The sequence below is a fragment of the Sinohyriopsis cumingii genome, chromosome 6 (assembly GCF_028554795.1).
Source record: "Sinohyriopsis cumingii isolate HCF-2022 chromosome 6, ASM2855479v2, whole genome shotgun sequence".
In the NCBI taxonomy this organism is placed as follows: Eukaryota; Metazoa; Mollusca; class Bivalvia; order Unionida; family Unionidae; genus Sinohyriopsis; species Sinohyriopsis cumingii.
In genome coordinates this window covers 58271758-58290653 of record NC_142966.1, presented here as the reverse complement: position 1 = coordinate 58290653, position 18896 = coordinate 58271758, and the positions used below count along the sequence as shown (strand labels likewise).

Below are 18896 nucleotides of genomic sequence, written 5' to 3'. Positions count from 1 at the left end.
ACACTGAAATAAACACAAAAATAAAAAAGCAAATAATAATAATTTGCAGGTTGAACTTTGTTAAGAGATTTTTCTCCTTGTTTCATTCATTGAATGCCCATTTCATTTTCAGATGGTACAGAGATACAGCCTGGGCAAAATAATTTTTCACAAAACGTATTAAAATTAACATATAAACAGAACCAGGAAAGTGTTATATGAAACACTATCAGATTATCATGGATATGAGCTTATACAGTTTAATCTCTGTAAATATGGGATTTTAGTTGAAGATTTAGCAAGAAATATATGCATACTGGCATGTGACTGTAACTTGTAGCTAACTATGAAAGTCACATTAAGTCAAGATGTAAAACTGTACAATTCTTCATAACACTACTTTTAATGGTTAAGAGTAACAGCTATGACATCACAAGCAAGTGGCTTTGAGATGTGTCTGTGGCCTTATATTTGCAGACAGGATCTTGATAGTGATACAAGACATATCATCCAAAATATTATATTTTTATTACTTAAACTGCTTCTGAACTGCAGTCCAAGCATGAAAAATGACACTGACCTTTACAACTGCAGTCCAATATTGAAAAATGTCACTGACCTTTACAACTGCAGTCCAGACATGAAAAATGACACTGACCTTTACAACTGCAGTCCAAGAATGAAAAATGTCACTGACCTTTACAACTGCAGTCCAGACATGAAAAATGACACTGACCTTTACAACTGCAGTCCAAGAATGAAAAATGTCACTGACCTTAATTTACAGCTGAATCATAAAAGTGTGTTATGTGACAGGACCTTAGGTCATGATGCATGAATAAACAGTTTCATCTCATATGTGACAAGACCTTACCTCATGACACATGAATAAAAACAGTTTCATCTCATATGTGACAGGACCTTACCTCATGACACATGAATAAACAGTTTCATCTCATATGTAACAGGACCTTACCTCATGACACATGAATAGACAACTTCATCTCATATGTGACAGGACCTTACCTCATAACACATGAATAAACAGTTTCATCTCATATGTGACAGGACCTTACCTCATGACACATGAATAAACAGTTTCATCTCATATGTGACAGGACCTTAGGTCATGATGCATGAATAAACAGTTTCATCTCATGTGACAGGACCTTACCTCATGACACATGAATAAAAACAGTTTCATCTCATATGTGACAGGACCTTACCTCATGACACATGAATAAACAGTTTCATCTCATATGTAACAGGACCTTACCTCATGACACATGAATAGACAACTTCATCTCATATGTGACAGGACCTTACCTCATAACACATGAATAAACAGTTTCATCTCATATGTGACAGGACCTTACCTCATGACACATGAATAAACAGTTTCATCTCATATGTGACAGGACCTTAGGTCATGATGCATGAATAAACAGTTTCATCTCATGTGACAGGACCTTACCTCATGACACATGAATAAAAACAGTTTCATCTCATATGTGACAGGACCTTACCTCATGACACATGAATAAACAGTTTCATCTCATATGTAACAGGACCTTACCTCATGACACATGAATAGACAACTTCATCTCATATGTGACAGGACCTTACCTCATAACACATGAATAAACAGTTTCATCTCATATGTGACAGGACCTTACCTCATGACACATGAATAAAAAGTTTCATCTCATATGTGACAGGACCTTACCTCATGACACATGAATAAAAAGTTTCATCTCATATGTGACAGGACCTTACCTCATGACACATGAATAAACAGTTTCATCTCATATGTGACAGGACCTTAGGTCATGACACATGAATAGACAACTTCATCTCATATGTGACAGGACCTTACCTCATGACACATGAATAAAAACAGTTTCATCTAACTGTCCTTGAGAATTTTTTAATTGAAGCCTTTAAACAAAAATAGATAATGTCGATCTATGATCAAGATATTGATGAAAATACCAAGAAAAGTAAGTGAGATTTTCAGAACTTAGGAGCTAAACATATGATAAGCTTAATTACAGTATCTTGAATGACTGAGTTACAGTCCTAATTAAAAAGTCAGTTAAGTTTCATGTGTGAGTTTGATGTTACTGATAGGACCATGCTATTGGTACACATGACTAGTACAACAGATACACCCTTCATGTTATGATTTTACAGGGCAAAACATTTCACTGCATGATCTTTAAGAACAACTTTGAGAAGTTTACCATGGTTCATACTACTTCTTCTATCAGATTCAGAGTTATTGATAGCACATTTAAAATAATTGTAACCTTAATATGTGACCTTTACCTTCAAGAGAGAAGGACAAACTCTTTATTTCAAATAAAATACACAAAACATTATCCAACCAATAAGCTAACTGAAGTAAACAATCCATGCAGAATAATACTGAAAGGTTTTGTACAAAATTACATAAGTATCTATTACATAAATATACATTACATAAATATCCATTACATAAATATACATTACATAAGTATCCATTACATAAATATCCATTACATAAATATCCATTGCATAAATATACATTACATAAATATCCATTGCATAAATATCCATTACATAAGTATCCATTACATAAATATCCATTGCATAAATATACATTACATAAGTATCTATCACATAAATATACATTACATAAATATCCATTACATAAATATACATTACATAAGTATCCATTATATAAGTATCCATTACATAAATATCCATTACATAAATATCCATCACATAAATATCCATTACATAAATATCAATACACACTGATAACACATTTTCTTCAAGAAGTATGTGGGCAGTGTCACTTGTACAGTTTTCTCACTTGATGATTAATTGGGTAATAAATCAGACTCAGTGTAATCCAAAGTGAGATACATGAATATACCTAGAATAAGGCAAATGATATGGTAAAGTATATCACCATGATTCCAGTCTATATGGCTAGAGGTATGGACTGATCTAGGGGAATATTTTTCAATATTATAAATGTGTATTACTCTGTTCATGTCCAATCAGTGTATTTATGGTTATATAGTGAGAATTTCAATAGTTTCCAAGTTATGAAAGTTCCCTACTCCAGGGGCATGTGTTGGATATACAAGTCTATATACATTTTGAGCCTAATAAGTGTAAATGAAGTTCTAGGATGGGGCTCTCAACAGTTTCCAAGATGTGACCCTGGGGATGCTTACCCTCAGGGACAATTCCTGGGGTAAGAACACAGAGTGTAAAAAAAATTTCAATGCACTGGCCTTGAAGATGACACAAACCAACTTTCAGATTTAAAATCTTTCGATTTAAAAAAATTATACTCAGAAATGTTTCCATCCCATAAGTCATTATTAAAATTGTAAAACCACTAAGTATATCTAAAGACTGTCACAATTGGCAGGCAGACTACCAGGTAGGAAGATACTATCCTCACCTTTTTAAAAGATGCATGGGTATAAAAGTCATTTTATTTTTTTTACTTACTGATACATTATGACTGTCAGTGATAATTATAAAAAGATTTCAAATCCTACCAATATTGAGAGAATGCACAATTTTTTCACACTGAGGTGTCTTTAGACAACAAAGGCTGTTAAAAACTAGACAACTGATCAACTGCTACAAAAATATTTGCAAGGTTTCAAGGATTAGTTGGTTGTGAAGTACATACAAACCGTGAATGGGAAAAGAAAAACTGCAAAAAACAACCTATGCACATTGCAGCTGTTTATTATTATTATTAATATTATTAATATTATTATAACAAGTTTATACATAATTAGACAAATAAAGCTTTTACAATTGTGTGGGATTACTGTGAAGTTGTAAGGTGATTTCACTGTATTACTAGGTATTAATAGTCTACTAAAGTAACCAACGAGAACATTTGATTTCTTTTACATAGATGATAAAAAGGTACTCAGATAATTATGTATATAATACTGGACCACAACAATGTTTAACATGCTTTCATTCGTACAAACCATCAAGATCCTCTTTCCAAGAATACAAACTCTGCATATTTTGTAATCAGAATTGAAGCCCAATCATTGAATGCACTGTAGGTACATTATATATCTCATCCAGGTAAAAATATACATAAAATCCTTCACCATGACAGTATAACAGTTAAACTTCTCTCAGGTAAGCTAAGTTCATAATGAGTCTAAGTAGACAAAAGGGTTGTGGATTCTAATATATGGGAGTCACTGTCAGCTATATTCACTTCAATAGTTCTGTTAAGCAGTGGTTTTAAAAGTCCTTTTTGTGACATGATACTTGAAAAAAACATTAAAAAAATAAATGAATAAGGAATATAAACTTTAACTCATGAAATATGACACCCCACTCATTACATCTGGAGTACATCAATTCGTAACAAAGAACTGAGGAGTACAGCAATGGAACTCAAGTCTAAACAGTCACAGTATTGACCCTAGAAACAATATAGAGATAGCACTCATTCCAGCGATGCACTCAATTAACGGTCAGAAGGATGGGTATATACGTATGCTTGTACAGTTTACGTTAATTTACAATAATGACAGCTTTATCCATTATACTGAATGCATATCCATTCCTCAATCACTAGTTTATGTTAAACTATCATTATGATCTAACTGTGCTGCATTTATCGATTCAAATTCATGCTATCAACTAGATCCTTAATAATCAAGTGCTTGTAATTAACTGTTTTGTGAAACCCTTCTTTCTCTCTTATCAACTTACTTCAGGTAATTTTCCATAGGTTGGAAATGAATGTTCTGTTGTATCTGTTGCACTTTCTGCTATTTTTTCTTGCTCCATCTCCTTGATGAAACCAATGCTATATATATAGTTTTTCAACAGAACACATTTCTTCTTCTGAAATGTGAGTTTTCATCACTCCAATATTTACATGGAATCATCAGTGTCTATGGTAACAGCTGCAGTTGTATACGTTATTTCTGTGTGCTATTTATTTAACTCAAACTTTTCAAACCTGAAAGATTGATTTCAATTATCTATGTAAACCCAAATGTTTAACAGGACTTTATGGGTCAGAAAATTGTGTTTTTACAAGGACAACAATTTCCTTGAGTTTTCTGGATTTTTTTTTCGTAATGTGTAGCTGTGCTCCTTTAAAAACAAGAAAATATGGTAAAGCAAAACCCAGAGAGACAGAGTTGGATAAGCAGCGTGCAAAGCATGTGGCAGCAGTGTCTTACTTCTGCTCCATTCACTGTGACAAAGTATCTGGCCCCTTCAGCAGGTACATATTCTGACACCCAATCTCCATCGATACCAAAAGAGACAACATCACCAACTTTGATCTCAATCCTGAAAGATTGATAAAAATCAGCCATCAAATAATTAAAAGCTATCCTAACTTCTCTGAAAGCATTTAGATAAAAGTAGGTTTTAATGATTAGGATTTTGTTAGGTATCATTTTAGCCCACTTTAAAGCAATGTTACTGAAAATATTATTTTTATGTTCTAGAACCTTTATGTTCACTGAATACTGTTTATCCTTACATGTAAGTCGAGTTCAACTGCAAACTGCACAAAGCCAAATCTGCCATCACATAATGCACCAGCAGATCTGGGTCTGTGCAGTTTGTTAGAAGAAATCAACAGAATAAAAGGACATAGACCCTGTTCTTCTTATGGGGCTTTGAATTTTTTTATATCTTTTTCCACTTATATTCATTCTACTTGATTAATCTGAACTGATAGAAATTCTGAATGCTTCCTCTGTTCATGAACAAGACTGGATTGTGAAGTATTCTGGTTAACAAAGCCTCAGCTGGTGAGCATTCTAATCAAATGGTCAATCAGAAATGACCTTGCTCTGTGGACATATCCATGTGAATGATTTTTGTTGTTGTTGTTATAGGGATTAACACCATTTTTCAGCACAAGATAGGTCACACATGGTGGCCAGTATAAATGGTGGAGGAAGAACCTGGGAAAACCATGGAAATAACCACTGACCCACGAGAAACTACTGGCATGCTCTCTCACATACCCACATTGGCCGAACCCAAGACTCAAACACATGCAGACAGAAGTGAGACATCAGTGATCCATAACAGTGAGTGCTTTGGACCACTTGGCTACTCGGGCCCCCAACCATGTGATTGAAATACATACATTACTTGCTGACACAAACCAGATAAATTTATTAGCATCAAATACTGTCTGTAATAATTAACTTATATATATGTATGTACTCCTGACTATTTGTTAAGTAATTTTATCTGACAATCTTTTATTCTTCCAAAAAGAATCAAATGGGTGAAGAGATTTTCAATATACAATGGATCATCTCAAATCAGTGCATACCAGTGAAACATGGTGCAACAAAAATCAGATAGTTGAAGGATATGGAAAGCACAGGGAAAACAGTTTTCTGAATGGCTGCATAAACAAGACTCAAATTCATCCTTAAAATTTCATAACCTTACAACCAGGTCTTAGAGTTTGTAATCCTTAAAAATTTCATAACCTTGCAACCAGGTCTTTGCGTTTGGTATGTTTACAAAGAGAGGGACAGTTAACTTGCATCACATGGACAGGAACTGGGGTAAAGTTTTTTTATAGGCATAAAGCTGCCATGCCTAACTTTTAAGTACAACGAAGCTTTTAAAAACCAAAATATTGCAGACCCTGCTTTTTGATTTCAGTTAACAGCTGTTAAGAGTTTATGAGGATCACTGACAAGAAAAAAATGTATATGAGAAATGAAAAAATATTTGAGTCATACTGTGTATTTCTCAGATAACACTGTTGCAAACTTAAGCTTTATACTAAATTGTAGACTTTATTATTAGCACACACTCCCATTTGTTTGTACCCCTCTACCGATTTCAAAATTGAAAAGCATCAAGGATATAAAAGAATGCATAAAACTTAGTCATTTTATTCATTGATTTATAATTTCTAACCCAATTCTCACCAAGGGGTTCCCTACCAATGTCAAATGGAAACTCACAGTCAAAACAAGCAAACAGTTTGCTCATTGACCATTCTGGTTTCATGAATGGTCTATTTCAGAAACAACTGTGTCATCTGCATCCAATATTTGCAATGACTAGTTTTAATATTTCTTAAACAAATTCAACAAAGAAATAAGAGGAACTCTTATAAACATACATTCTAATCCAAAATTCATAGAATTATTGAGATTTTCAAAGATGGTGAACTACATCACGTTTTGCTTGAAAACATAGACTGGTCAACGCAAATACAGTGACCATGTTGCTAAAGAAACCACCATTTGATTCTAAACACCAACAAGTTGACAATGTTTGGGAACCTCCAGCAACAATCAGGTTAGAACTTATAAATCAATGAATGAAGTGACAAAGTTTTAGGCATTCTTTATATCCTTGATGCCTTCTGTTTTAAAACTGAGTAGGGGGTTAAATAAAAACAATGGTGTGAGAATAATAAAGGTTTGTGTTTGTAAAAATAAACAATTTGGATGCCCTTACTGCTGCCCAAACAGTTCAAGTCCAAAACGTCCAAATAGCCACAAACTCTTGTAAAATTCGTTCCAATAAAATTCTTTGTAGTAATTTATTAAAGCATATAAAGAGGAATAACAAATTTCATATACAAAGGTCAAGGAGTTTGTGATTTATTGTACTAAGAAGACTTTAAGATAAGAAAATCTAAATCTGAAAAATGTACAAAACATTTATAAAAAAACAAAAACATTATACGAACAACGCATGATAAAAATACACAAGGCAAGGAGATGATTCTTTGGGAAATTGATAGCAATGTTCTCCGTTTGTGTACATGCTATAAACATACACACTGAACTGAGTGAATTATGCAGTGAAGTTAGGGAACAAGGAGAAAAGATAAATTTAGCTGTTACACAATGGCACTCGGACATATTTATAGTGGTGTACACACAGTATGTGAAGTATTTTAAAGTTATTCCTAGGAATCTGCTCTTTGTCTTGTTCTGCAGCTATGAAATGTTATGAAATAAAGACTGATTGATAGCCAGTTCCTATTCCTTATTATTATTATTATTCTGACAGATGAGTCAGTTCCTTGAGGCCAACATGTGTTTAGAAATCACTTGAATCAGTAAGAGAATCTTTATTTAGTGTTTCTATGATGAACATTACTAAATAAATTGTAAAACTATTAGCTTGGTGTCTTTTTTTGGTATAAACTAGGGGTATATGATGATAAAATAAGTTTATACACAAGAACTGATTCATGGAATCAATTCAAGACAGGGGCATCTAATTCAATTTGAACATTATAATTCTTTGACTTGGAATGGCTTAATTAAGAATCAACTATCTTGACTGAAATCAACTGCCACCTTCTCCGCACATCTTCACTAGCCTGGATGAATGTACAGATGGAGAGATGTATGGACTAAATCAAGGTGCCCTGGCTGAATTAGAATTTTTGTTTACAAAATTCATCTTTGTAAAAATTTGTGGTTTTTATACAGTAAACATTACAATGTCTTGAAAGACCACTCCTTCTACCAACAATTTATTATGATATGATGGTATTAAAATAAGTAATAGAAAAGAGTGAGAACCAACAAGTTTTGGAAAATTCAACAAATAACTTTTCCCCCTAGAATACAAAGTGAAATTGTGAAAAAAAATAACTTCAGGCTTTGCAAATTCAAACCCAAATAATCCTAGAATTTTGAACACAAGTCATAATGATTAAAGTACTGAACAAACTTTAGTGGTATTCATAAATAAATCCAATACTGGAAGTGTTGATGTGCCTGTGGTGGCCGATGTCATGGTATGTGCCAACTGTATTTTGTTGGATCACAACAATACAGTCCAAGAATATATATCCTTATCTGAAATTCACTAAACAATCCAAGTCTATTTCTAGGAATGTTATTTGTGAGCACTTTGTATTTCCAGCGAAGAATAACTTGAGTTAAATAATTTGAATAGATAAATTCCAGCCCAAATGAAATACTCAACGCAACAATAATACAACTGATTCTGCTCAGATCTTACAGCAAAAATAAATAATTTTTCTAGTAACAAGATTTTATACTCCTCTTCCTGACCTTGGTAACAATTAGCATTCTTCTATAAAAAAACACAACAACCTATTACATAATGGAAAATTTCATTCTAGAAGATTCTAAATGTTTACAATATAAAATCTTAGTTATAATTAGAAGATCTGTAACTAAAATTATAATAAAGAACATGTAAAACACAATGTTCTTGACTCAAACCATGATAAATATGTTTACTTCTGTTAATAATGATCCTAATATTAAACCCATACTCATAGAGAAAATGTCAACTATGTGTTAGTTGTTCATACAATAAAATAAAAATCAATGATTTAGGTCAGGTACACAATGAACTTGATTTTGAACAAGGTCAGCTTCAAATTTTAACTTTAGATAACCCACAGCATATGAAAAAACTATTAAAAAGTGAACAAACAAATAAAGCAAATTAAATATACAAAATGAAGTAATGACCTCAAGGCAAGTGGTCTCTATTAAAGGTTTTCAAATTAGATATAACAATTGATCCATGTATTAAAAAAAACAAACAAACAAATAATGCAAATTAAATATACATAATAAAGTAATGGCCTCAAGGCAAGTGATCTCTCATTAAAGGTTTTCAAATTGGATCCATGCATTAAAAATGGTTTTAAGTGACCTATGTTAACACTAAACAGTGGTCTTTCAGATCAGGTTGAATTTTTATGCTAAAAGCAAGGCAGAATGACCTACCCTTCCACTTCTCCACCATGTTGCTCTGGGGACTCCATGGGATGCCTCGCTTGGAAGAGAACATCAAACAACACACCGATTATTATGGCTGTAACTTCCTCTCCCTCTACCTCTGTGGCTGTTACCGTAAAACTTGGGTGACTTCTAGTCAAGGGTGTGTAGGAAAGATATACACCAATAGATCTTTCAGATGTGGAGAGACTCCTGCAAGATTAAATAAAAAATGCTATCATATACTTCATTTCCATTCCTATTTATTCCACTGACCTTAGTTTAGAAACTAGTACTGTAACAGTGCATTGACTTATTTTCTTGAACATAAATATTTGTACTTTTTCAAAACTGAAATCTTCGTTGATAATTAAACTCATGTGGATTATGGTGAGTTTTCACAGGTGAATCATCAATTTTGTTTGAAATTTATTTATATATAAATTGTGACAACCACAACAATTGCTGGTAACCTATTAAAAAAGGGTGAATTTACAGTAATAATTATTTGTTAGCATTATCCACCAAACTGGTACGAACAATACTTTAAAAATCCAAGGAACTGATGCCCCACTAAATGAATTGAATTTTAGGAATCCAAGATAGACAATCTCAATCATTAATATTCTTAATGACTATGAGTTTTTTAAGATGACCATTTGGTAGTCATCAGCACTATTTTATTTAAGACCAACTACACATCATCAAAAGTCATTTGGTGACAATCCCATGTCTATATGATCATTTATTCAGGTTACGATTTTTAAAATGACCATTAATTTGACCATATTTGTTGTGGCATCCATCTATATTTAAGACCAACTAGAAAAAAAGTACTTTGGTATCAATATGACCATCCATTCAGATGAAGTAGTCAAATCAAGATTTTGAAAATGGTAGGTACAGCAGCGATAATGGCTGTCAGGTCAGCACCATTTTTATTTAGAATGAACTAGATATCATTGGAAGTCTTTGGTGAAAAGTACATATTGGTATGTCCAGTCATTCAGGAGGTTGGCACAACCAAGATTTTCAATATGGCCATCATGGTGGCCATACTGGATGTCAAATCAACATCATTTTTATTTAGAACCCACTGGACACCATAAGAAGGCCACTGTGGTGACAATAACTTAATATTTATTATTATTTATGACTGACCAAATATCATAAAGTTCTTCTGGTGAAAACACCATATCAATATGACTTTCAGTTCAGAATGAGTAGCTATAACAAGATTTAAAAGATGGTTGCCACTGACATAGTGGCCATAATGAAGGACAGATCAGCAACATTTTCATTTAGGACCAATTAGACATAATAAAAAATCTCTTACTGAAAGCAAAAGTGTTCATATCACCATCTATTCAGAAGAAACTGCAATAATAAGATTTTCCAGATGGTCAAAGTGGAGGTCATATTGGTTTTCTGAATGACACCATTTCATACAAGAGCAATTAGACACTGGGATGCAGGTACATGTAAACTTTCATGGCAATCCTATAAGTAGGTTAGGTGATGTAGCAATAAAACTTGTGCTGACCGATGGACAATAAATAGAATATGGACAGACAACAGACTACAGGTCATACCATAAGCTTTTCCGGTCTCTGGCCAGTGAATCGAACAATGTTATCAGGAATACAGAAGTATATCTTGTTCATTTGTCTGTGATATTATGCAATGTTGGTTTTTCTTTAGGGGTGCAGTATCAATGTGTGATAGGGCTGCTACTGTTTTGAAAGCAAAGACATTAACTGGTTTTATGATATGGTCAGTATAAATTACTGTAAATGCCATAAACTGATTTTACGATATGATCACTATGAATGTCTGTAAATGCCATAAAATGGTATTATGATATCAGAGGTCTCGGAAATGCTTAATCATGCATATTTGAATGCCAATGTTATATCTTGGACACAGAAAATCAGTTAGGCAGGAGTCCTCCATACACATGTAATAGGTAGGCAGCAAAAATTCAAAGACTTGCCCATCCTGCTTCAGCCACCTGCTTAGTGGGAAAATGTGTTGATTAATTAGCTGTGCTGATATTTACAGTGACATAATTGAGTGGCTGAAAGACCGATTGATGTACATGTTGCCATTAATAGAGTGCTTCAAAAAAACATGATGCAATAGCTAGGCAGCAACTTCAAAGGCTTTGACTGGCGGCTGGGTGGGACAATGTATTGATATTTACTGTGATTGAATTCAGAGGCAGAAAGACCCAGAGATGTACATGTGGTCTTTATAAGAGTACATAAAATAAACAACTTTAGATTTTATTATTGTGTTAATTTCTGAGCATAGATGACTAGGCAGTGCATGTGACCTCAGAATCAAGACATGTTGAGACTTAAACAAAATGCCATTTGCATATTTGGATAAGTATTTTGGATTAAACAACAAACTGATGAAGGCTGTAATGAGATTCAGAAGAGTACTCAAGTTGCTAGAGATGACAGATCGGAATGAACAGTAGCTAAGTGTAACAAAGTGTGTGATGCCAAGCTTAGTGCTTGGAATAAGACATTTTTTGGACTGACAAAATTAAGTCTCACTCTGATAGACAAATAAGAACTATGTCGGTGTTATAAAGAATGCAGAAATTAAACTTAGTGGCAAGCAATAGTTCTTGTAATTTTCATAGTTTTTTGGGAGGGGACTCCAACTTTCACTGGTGGGACTCCTATTTTTACCAAAATGGGAGTACTGAACTCCTAGTTTTAAATTCCTAGCAAGACCCCTGGATATGGTTACTATAAATTTATATAAATGCCATAAAATGATTTTATGAAATGGTCACTATGAATTCATGTAAATGAAATTTCCCTACACTTAACTGACATATTAATATGTTAGAGTATTTAATTAACAAATTATTTCATGAAAATTTCATGTTTTCATGAGTGAGATGCAATATTGTTATCTTTGCCATAACAACATATCAACCTGAGATATCAGCCAGTAATATTTTGCCATAACAACATATCAACCCAAGATATCAGCCAGTAATATTTTGCCATAACAACATATCAACCCAAGATATCAGCCAGTAATATTTTGCCATAACAACATATCAACCCGAGATATCAGCCAGTAATATTTTGCCATAACAATATATCAACCCGAGATATCAGCCAGTAATATTTTGCCATAACAACATATCAACCCGAGATATCAGCCAGTAATATTTTGCCATAACAACATATCAACCCGAGATATCAGCCAGTAATATTCTATAACATATAAATCAGCAATGACTGAAGATTTTAATTCAGCTAAGAAACTAAACCCTCATTTTTGAAGCAGACTAGAAGAAACAGTGATTGTTGTTTAATGAAACATTGACACATGAAGTTGATGTCCAACCCTGGTTGTACTCTAGCACACTAAACACTGAGCCTCTAGAGCTACCATTCTAATAGTAACAGACTGTTTATTTTGCACAATATATCAGATCTATTATGTGCATGTTTGCAATCACTTAATTATGAAATTATAGATCAATATATATTTTCCACATATGAAAATACAGGACTAAGTACTGAAGTTATACTTTGCAATAAAAAAATGACACATTTTGTGAGCTATAGTGATAGTGGGAATCTGCATTAATTTACTCTCCACCATTTGAATCACTATGAAATTATGTCCCCTGTACTGTCTTGTCAAAAATGTTAAGAACCTGGTGTACTACATTGCTAATTTGGACTTGTTCTTTGTTGGAATTAGTAAAATAGTTTACAAAATGTAAATAATATAATTGCCGCAGCAATAGATAAGGTCATCCAAAACCTACAGTTCTCTGAATATTGATAATTTATTAAATTTTAGTTTATGCACAACTTGATGATCTTGAGTTATTTTAGGTACATATTGCCTGTTTTGTAATATGCTTTGTCTGATAATGACCATTAAGGGAGGAACTGTTGGTGCAGTAAGCTGATGTAATGTCGAATCATAAGGCTTGGTGACTGACTAATACTTGTATAGGGGTGTTGTACATGTACCTTGCATTTTAAATTAGGCCACATTGTACTGAGACAGGTTCAACATTGAACCCTACAGATCTTGATAATAAGTCAACTGTCATTCATGCAATGTCCTATATTTTTGGTACATCATGGAGATGAAATTGCTTTTTCCTCTTTTTCAAAATATGATATGCTTGGATGCTGTGCACTAAATCGTGTCATTAATAACCTCTGTTCTCATGAATATCAAATTTTACAAAACAGTAACCATTCATATTCACTTATGCTTTGCAATGGTCAATATGTTTACAGGTTCATAAAATTCATACTATTCATCCTTGCAAATGTTACCAATTGCAACATACTGCCTAAAAAGTTCAAGCCTATTCCAATATTTTAACATGATCTAGGCAGCTTTTGATATTGTCTGATGTTTGCCCAGACATGAACTGTACTCGAAAGTCTGAATTTCATGAACTGCCTGAGCACAGACATTCATTAGTGTCTAAACACAACTTTTCTGTAGATGAATAATTGAATACATACTTACTAAATGACTGTGAGTGACCTTGTAAGGATAACACACATTTTTCTGTAGATGAATAATTGAATACATACTAAATGACTGTATGTGACCTTGTAAGGATAACACACATTTTTCTGTAGATGAATAACTGAATACATACTAAATGACTGTGATTGACCTTGTAAGGATAACGCACACTTTTTTGTAGATGAATAATTGAATACATACTAAATGACTGTGATTGACCTTGTAAGGATAACGCACACTTTTTTGTAGATGAATAATTGAATACATACTGAACGACTGTGATTGACCTTGTAAGGATAACGCACACTTTTCTGTAGATGAATAATTGAATACATACTAAATGACTGTGATTGACCTTGTAAGGATAATGCACACTTTTCTGTAGATGAATAATTGAATACATACTAAACGACTGTGATTGACCTTGTAAGGATAACGCACACTTTTCTGTAGATGAATAATTGAATACATACTAAACAACTGTGATTGACCTTGACCTTGTAAGGATAACGCACATTTTTCTGTAGATGAATAATTGAATACATACTAAACGACTGTGATTGACCTTGTAAGGATAACACACATTTTTTTGTAGATGAATAATTGAATACATACTAAACGACTGTGATTGACCTTGTAAGGATAACACACATTTTTCTGTAGATGAATAATTGAATACAAACTTACTAAATGACTGTGAGTGACCTTGTAAGGATAACACACATTTTTCTGTAGATGAATAATTGAATACATACTAAATGACTGTGAGTGACCTTGTAAGGATAACACACATTTTTCTGTAGATGAATAATTGAATATTTACTAAATGACTGTGAGTGACCTTGTAAGGATAACACACATTTTTCTGTAGGTGAATAATTGAATACATACTAAACGACTGTGAGTGACCTTGTAAGGATAACACATGCTGTGTCAAAATGTTGGTCAAAGCATTTGTTACAACCTCACATTCTTTCCAATGTTCCAGTAAACACACAGCAAAGCATATAAGATTCCCATACTATTACTTTAATTTGGCAGGAAAATATCAAATTCAGTTAAGTGGAATAATCTTATCAATGGTCACACACTTAACTGGTTTTCATAGAGCTTAATTAATTAATTTACATAATTGCTTTGAGCGTTAGTATATTTTACTTACAAACTGACCTCAAACTGCATGGTTCAAATGTCATGGAAAAATTCTCAACCAAAAGGTAAGCATATGCCATGATTTCACTATTTTTGGCAGTTTATATGCCGTACCATTTTCTATGGTTTTTGTGGTTCCTAAAAACAACAAATTCAAAGACCTAGCAAACAGTGATCTTCATGTGGAAACAAGAGAACTCCTTATCCAATCCATAAATTTAAGTTTGGATACAAAAATTTAAAGAAAACAAACACAAAAAGTGATACCAAAGAAAAACAAGTGACACACCGGAAGGAAAATAGCTTTGTAGCTGTAGGTTCTAATATCAAGCCAACTTCATAGCCTCCAAGACAATGACAAATACAATTAAACAAGTTTTTTAATACCACGTGTACATTTTCACAAGTTTCACAAACACAACCTTCAGAATGTATGGAAATTTCAATGCATTACATGAACGAAATTGCTTGAATATAATACAAATTTCTACATCAAAATGGTGCTATAAGATTGAAAGTGAAAAAAGGTATACTAAAGATCTGATTAATTAATTAATTAATTAGCTAATTAACCAATGCATAAAACCTGGTGCTGTACAAGCTCACTCATTGATCAATGACAGGCACATCTAGCCCTATATTCTGATAATGTTTGGAATGAAACTTGAAATTAAACTCAAAGTTCTAAAAAATATGAAAAAAGATAACTTTAATGAGAATAAAGTTAAAATTGTGGATTTTTCAGAATTTAATTAACTTATGCTTTCCGCCTAAGCTGTGAAATTTACAGCATTTTGCCCTTGATAAGGCCAGGGTCCAGCTAAATAAATTTTGGCCAGAAAAAAAATATGGTGCTCATATAATGAAGCAGAAATATCTTTTGTAAAAACTTTCCAAAATGTTGCCAGAATTCAGGTGGGTCTATCATTAGAAACGGACTTATTATCAATAAATATGGTAAATTATACACAAACATGGACTTATTATCAGATTAATATGGAAAATATACAATATTAGCAAACTGTAATTCAGCAATCATAAATCAATGCCTGATGATAAGTCTTTCCTGACTTATACAACAGTTCATAATTAAATTTTTATTTACAAAAACCTTATCAAATGACACAGCCATCCCCAATTTTATACAAAATTTATAACACTGGCCCCTAAGATTATTAAAGAAGAAATGTTGTATTTATTTGGAACATCATATGACTTGAAAGTTTGGAAAATATGTGGCTTGAAGTCAGAAATAAATCGGTTGATACTTACTTTAAAATGTTCCCTTCCAAAACAATCTTGTCAATGTTCCAAACATCCATGAACTTATCATCTGAAATTTCAGTCTGAATGGCAGACATTTTTTGTGGAAACTTTGAGGATACTCCCTCCTGCAATGGGTAAGAAAATATTGTGTCAGATCATCATATTTATCTGCCTAAAGGAGAAGAGACCTTAAATGTCAATTATGGAGGTTTCTTTTTAAACCTATTTTAGAGTCTTCCATACTGTAATGATAGCAAGTCTTTGGACTAGAAAAAAGCTTATTATTTTTGGTGTCCCAATATTTATATGCACATAAAAAATATAATATTTGGCAAAATCACCATACCATACAGCAGTTAGCAACACTTTATCTACTGCATCTCAATAAACTGCTATAAACTACTGTGATTATTTTTATGTTATTTATTTTTCATCAGTTATTCATATTTTCTGATTCCTCCAGCATAAAATAAAATAGATGTAAAGATTTCATAATGCACAAGCCACTCCAGATTTACTAAATGCCTTTACTACAGTGTACAGTACTAACAGTACATATCATGAATTGTATCACATATACCGTTACTTATAACTAAATATATTAGATGCAGATTTTGCTTCTTTGTCATTTTTACCAAATCTCATTCTTTCAGATCATATTTTAGCTATTTGTCCATTGCTGTTTTTTATTTTTTCAATAACACAGGCGATCATACAAAGTGATGTACACATACCAGTAATGTTTGGTGAATGTTTATAAACATATTATGCACATAACAAATATTCACATAATGATCATATATTCATTAAAGAATGACCATAATATAGATTAAAATTCGGATTAAAGATTGACTAGATCATGATCGATCCATTTAGTTTTGGTTACTCAATTTTTTTAATTTTTCACATGTAACTCATTCCACTTTTGATTTTAGCAAGCTGGTTGATTTGGTGGCTCCTTTTGATTATAACTGGCAGATTTGCCTTGTTTTCCAACAGAAATCCAGGCCAGTTAATTGTTTGATGCCTGAAACTAACTTGGGTAATGAGGAGATTTTGTCAAAATGCAATGCTGGTACCTCTTTGTTCTACAATTATTTTTTTATTGACTTTTAATAGATAATATTATCACATTTTGCATAGCATATACATATATAAAATCACTTACATCAAAGCATACTACCACTGCATTATTTTTGCAATCATTTTCAATGCAGCATTTCCAAGTACACTGTATCATATTTTGGAGAAATTTAGTACAATGGTGCCTATGATTCAAAATCATGAGACGTACTTTATTCGGTGCAAGTTAAAATCCTTAGTGTACATATGGTGAAGCCACAATATAAAAATGGTAACAATAAATGTGAGTGATGAACAAAACACTATTTTCATTGTTTTAATACTGGCACCAATTTTAATGAGTTATTTATTAAAATTTTCAAGGCAGAAAATTTAATTACTAGTAATTTTCGAAACTTTTAATGCAAGAATGCCTGAAACTTACAATAGTAAAATAGAGCAAAACAGATGTTACTGTTACTATGGTTACGACATTGTGATACTTGCATAATGTTTGTCATACAATGAAATTATACATATCTGAAATTGCAGAAAAGACAATAAAACAGAGGAAAATTGCAAATATTTATTGAGTTTTAAAACAGTTCACATTAATTTGTAACATTTCCATCTAATAATTCATCATGATAGTCCCTTAGGAAATGCAAATTCTTTTTTTAAAAAATAATGTTAAAAAGATAAAATATGCCTAGCAATTAGCAGAGAAAAATATCTCAGGTGTCTCTAGATTTAGATTACATGAAAAATGTGCTATAATTTTGTGTCCTGACTTTTAAATATGTTAACTGTAGCCTTGAAGGTTTGAAGCGGCTCCAGCTGAACCATTTTCCAACTGGAGACGTATCACAATTTCAAATTTCTCAAAAGGTCTCTGTTAATAATCTATTGTTTTACTGGTAACATATTATATGTAACAATGACAGAGGCAGTGTTACCTTGGCAACAACCTTGGTGATGGTCTGAATCACATGTTGTTTAATGTCCTTCAGTCCAATGCTTGCATCAAATGGGATCACAACTTGGGTCAAAGGTTTCTTGATCAGATGTTCAAACAGACACTAGAACAAACAATTTGAAGGAATGAACTAGATCTTCCTAAATGACATAATTTTCATGAAT

At 32.6% G+C, this 18896-nt stretch overlaps 1 protein-coding gene across 1 annotated transcript in view; it reads right to left on the bottom strand.

Annotated features, from left to right (window-relative positions):
- The window catches only part of LOC149797030 (uncharacterized), a 316734-nt gene that overhangs the window by 265762 nt on the left and 32076 nt on the right, over positions 1-18896 (bottom strand). The window contains exons 8-11 of the mRNA XM_089960698.1: positions 18713-18835; positions 16701-16819; positions 9753-9956; positions 5214-5325 (exon numbers count right to left, since the gene is read on the bottom strand). Of these exons, the coding sequence (XP_089816824.1) occupies positions 5214-5325; positions 9753-9956; positions 16701-16819; positions 18713-18835 (558 nt within the window). The remainder of the gene's footprint in view (positions 1-5213; positions 5326-9752; positions 9957-16700; positions 16820-18712; positions 18836-18896) is intronic.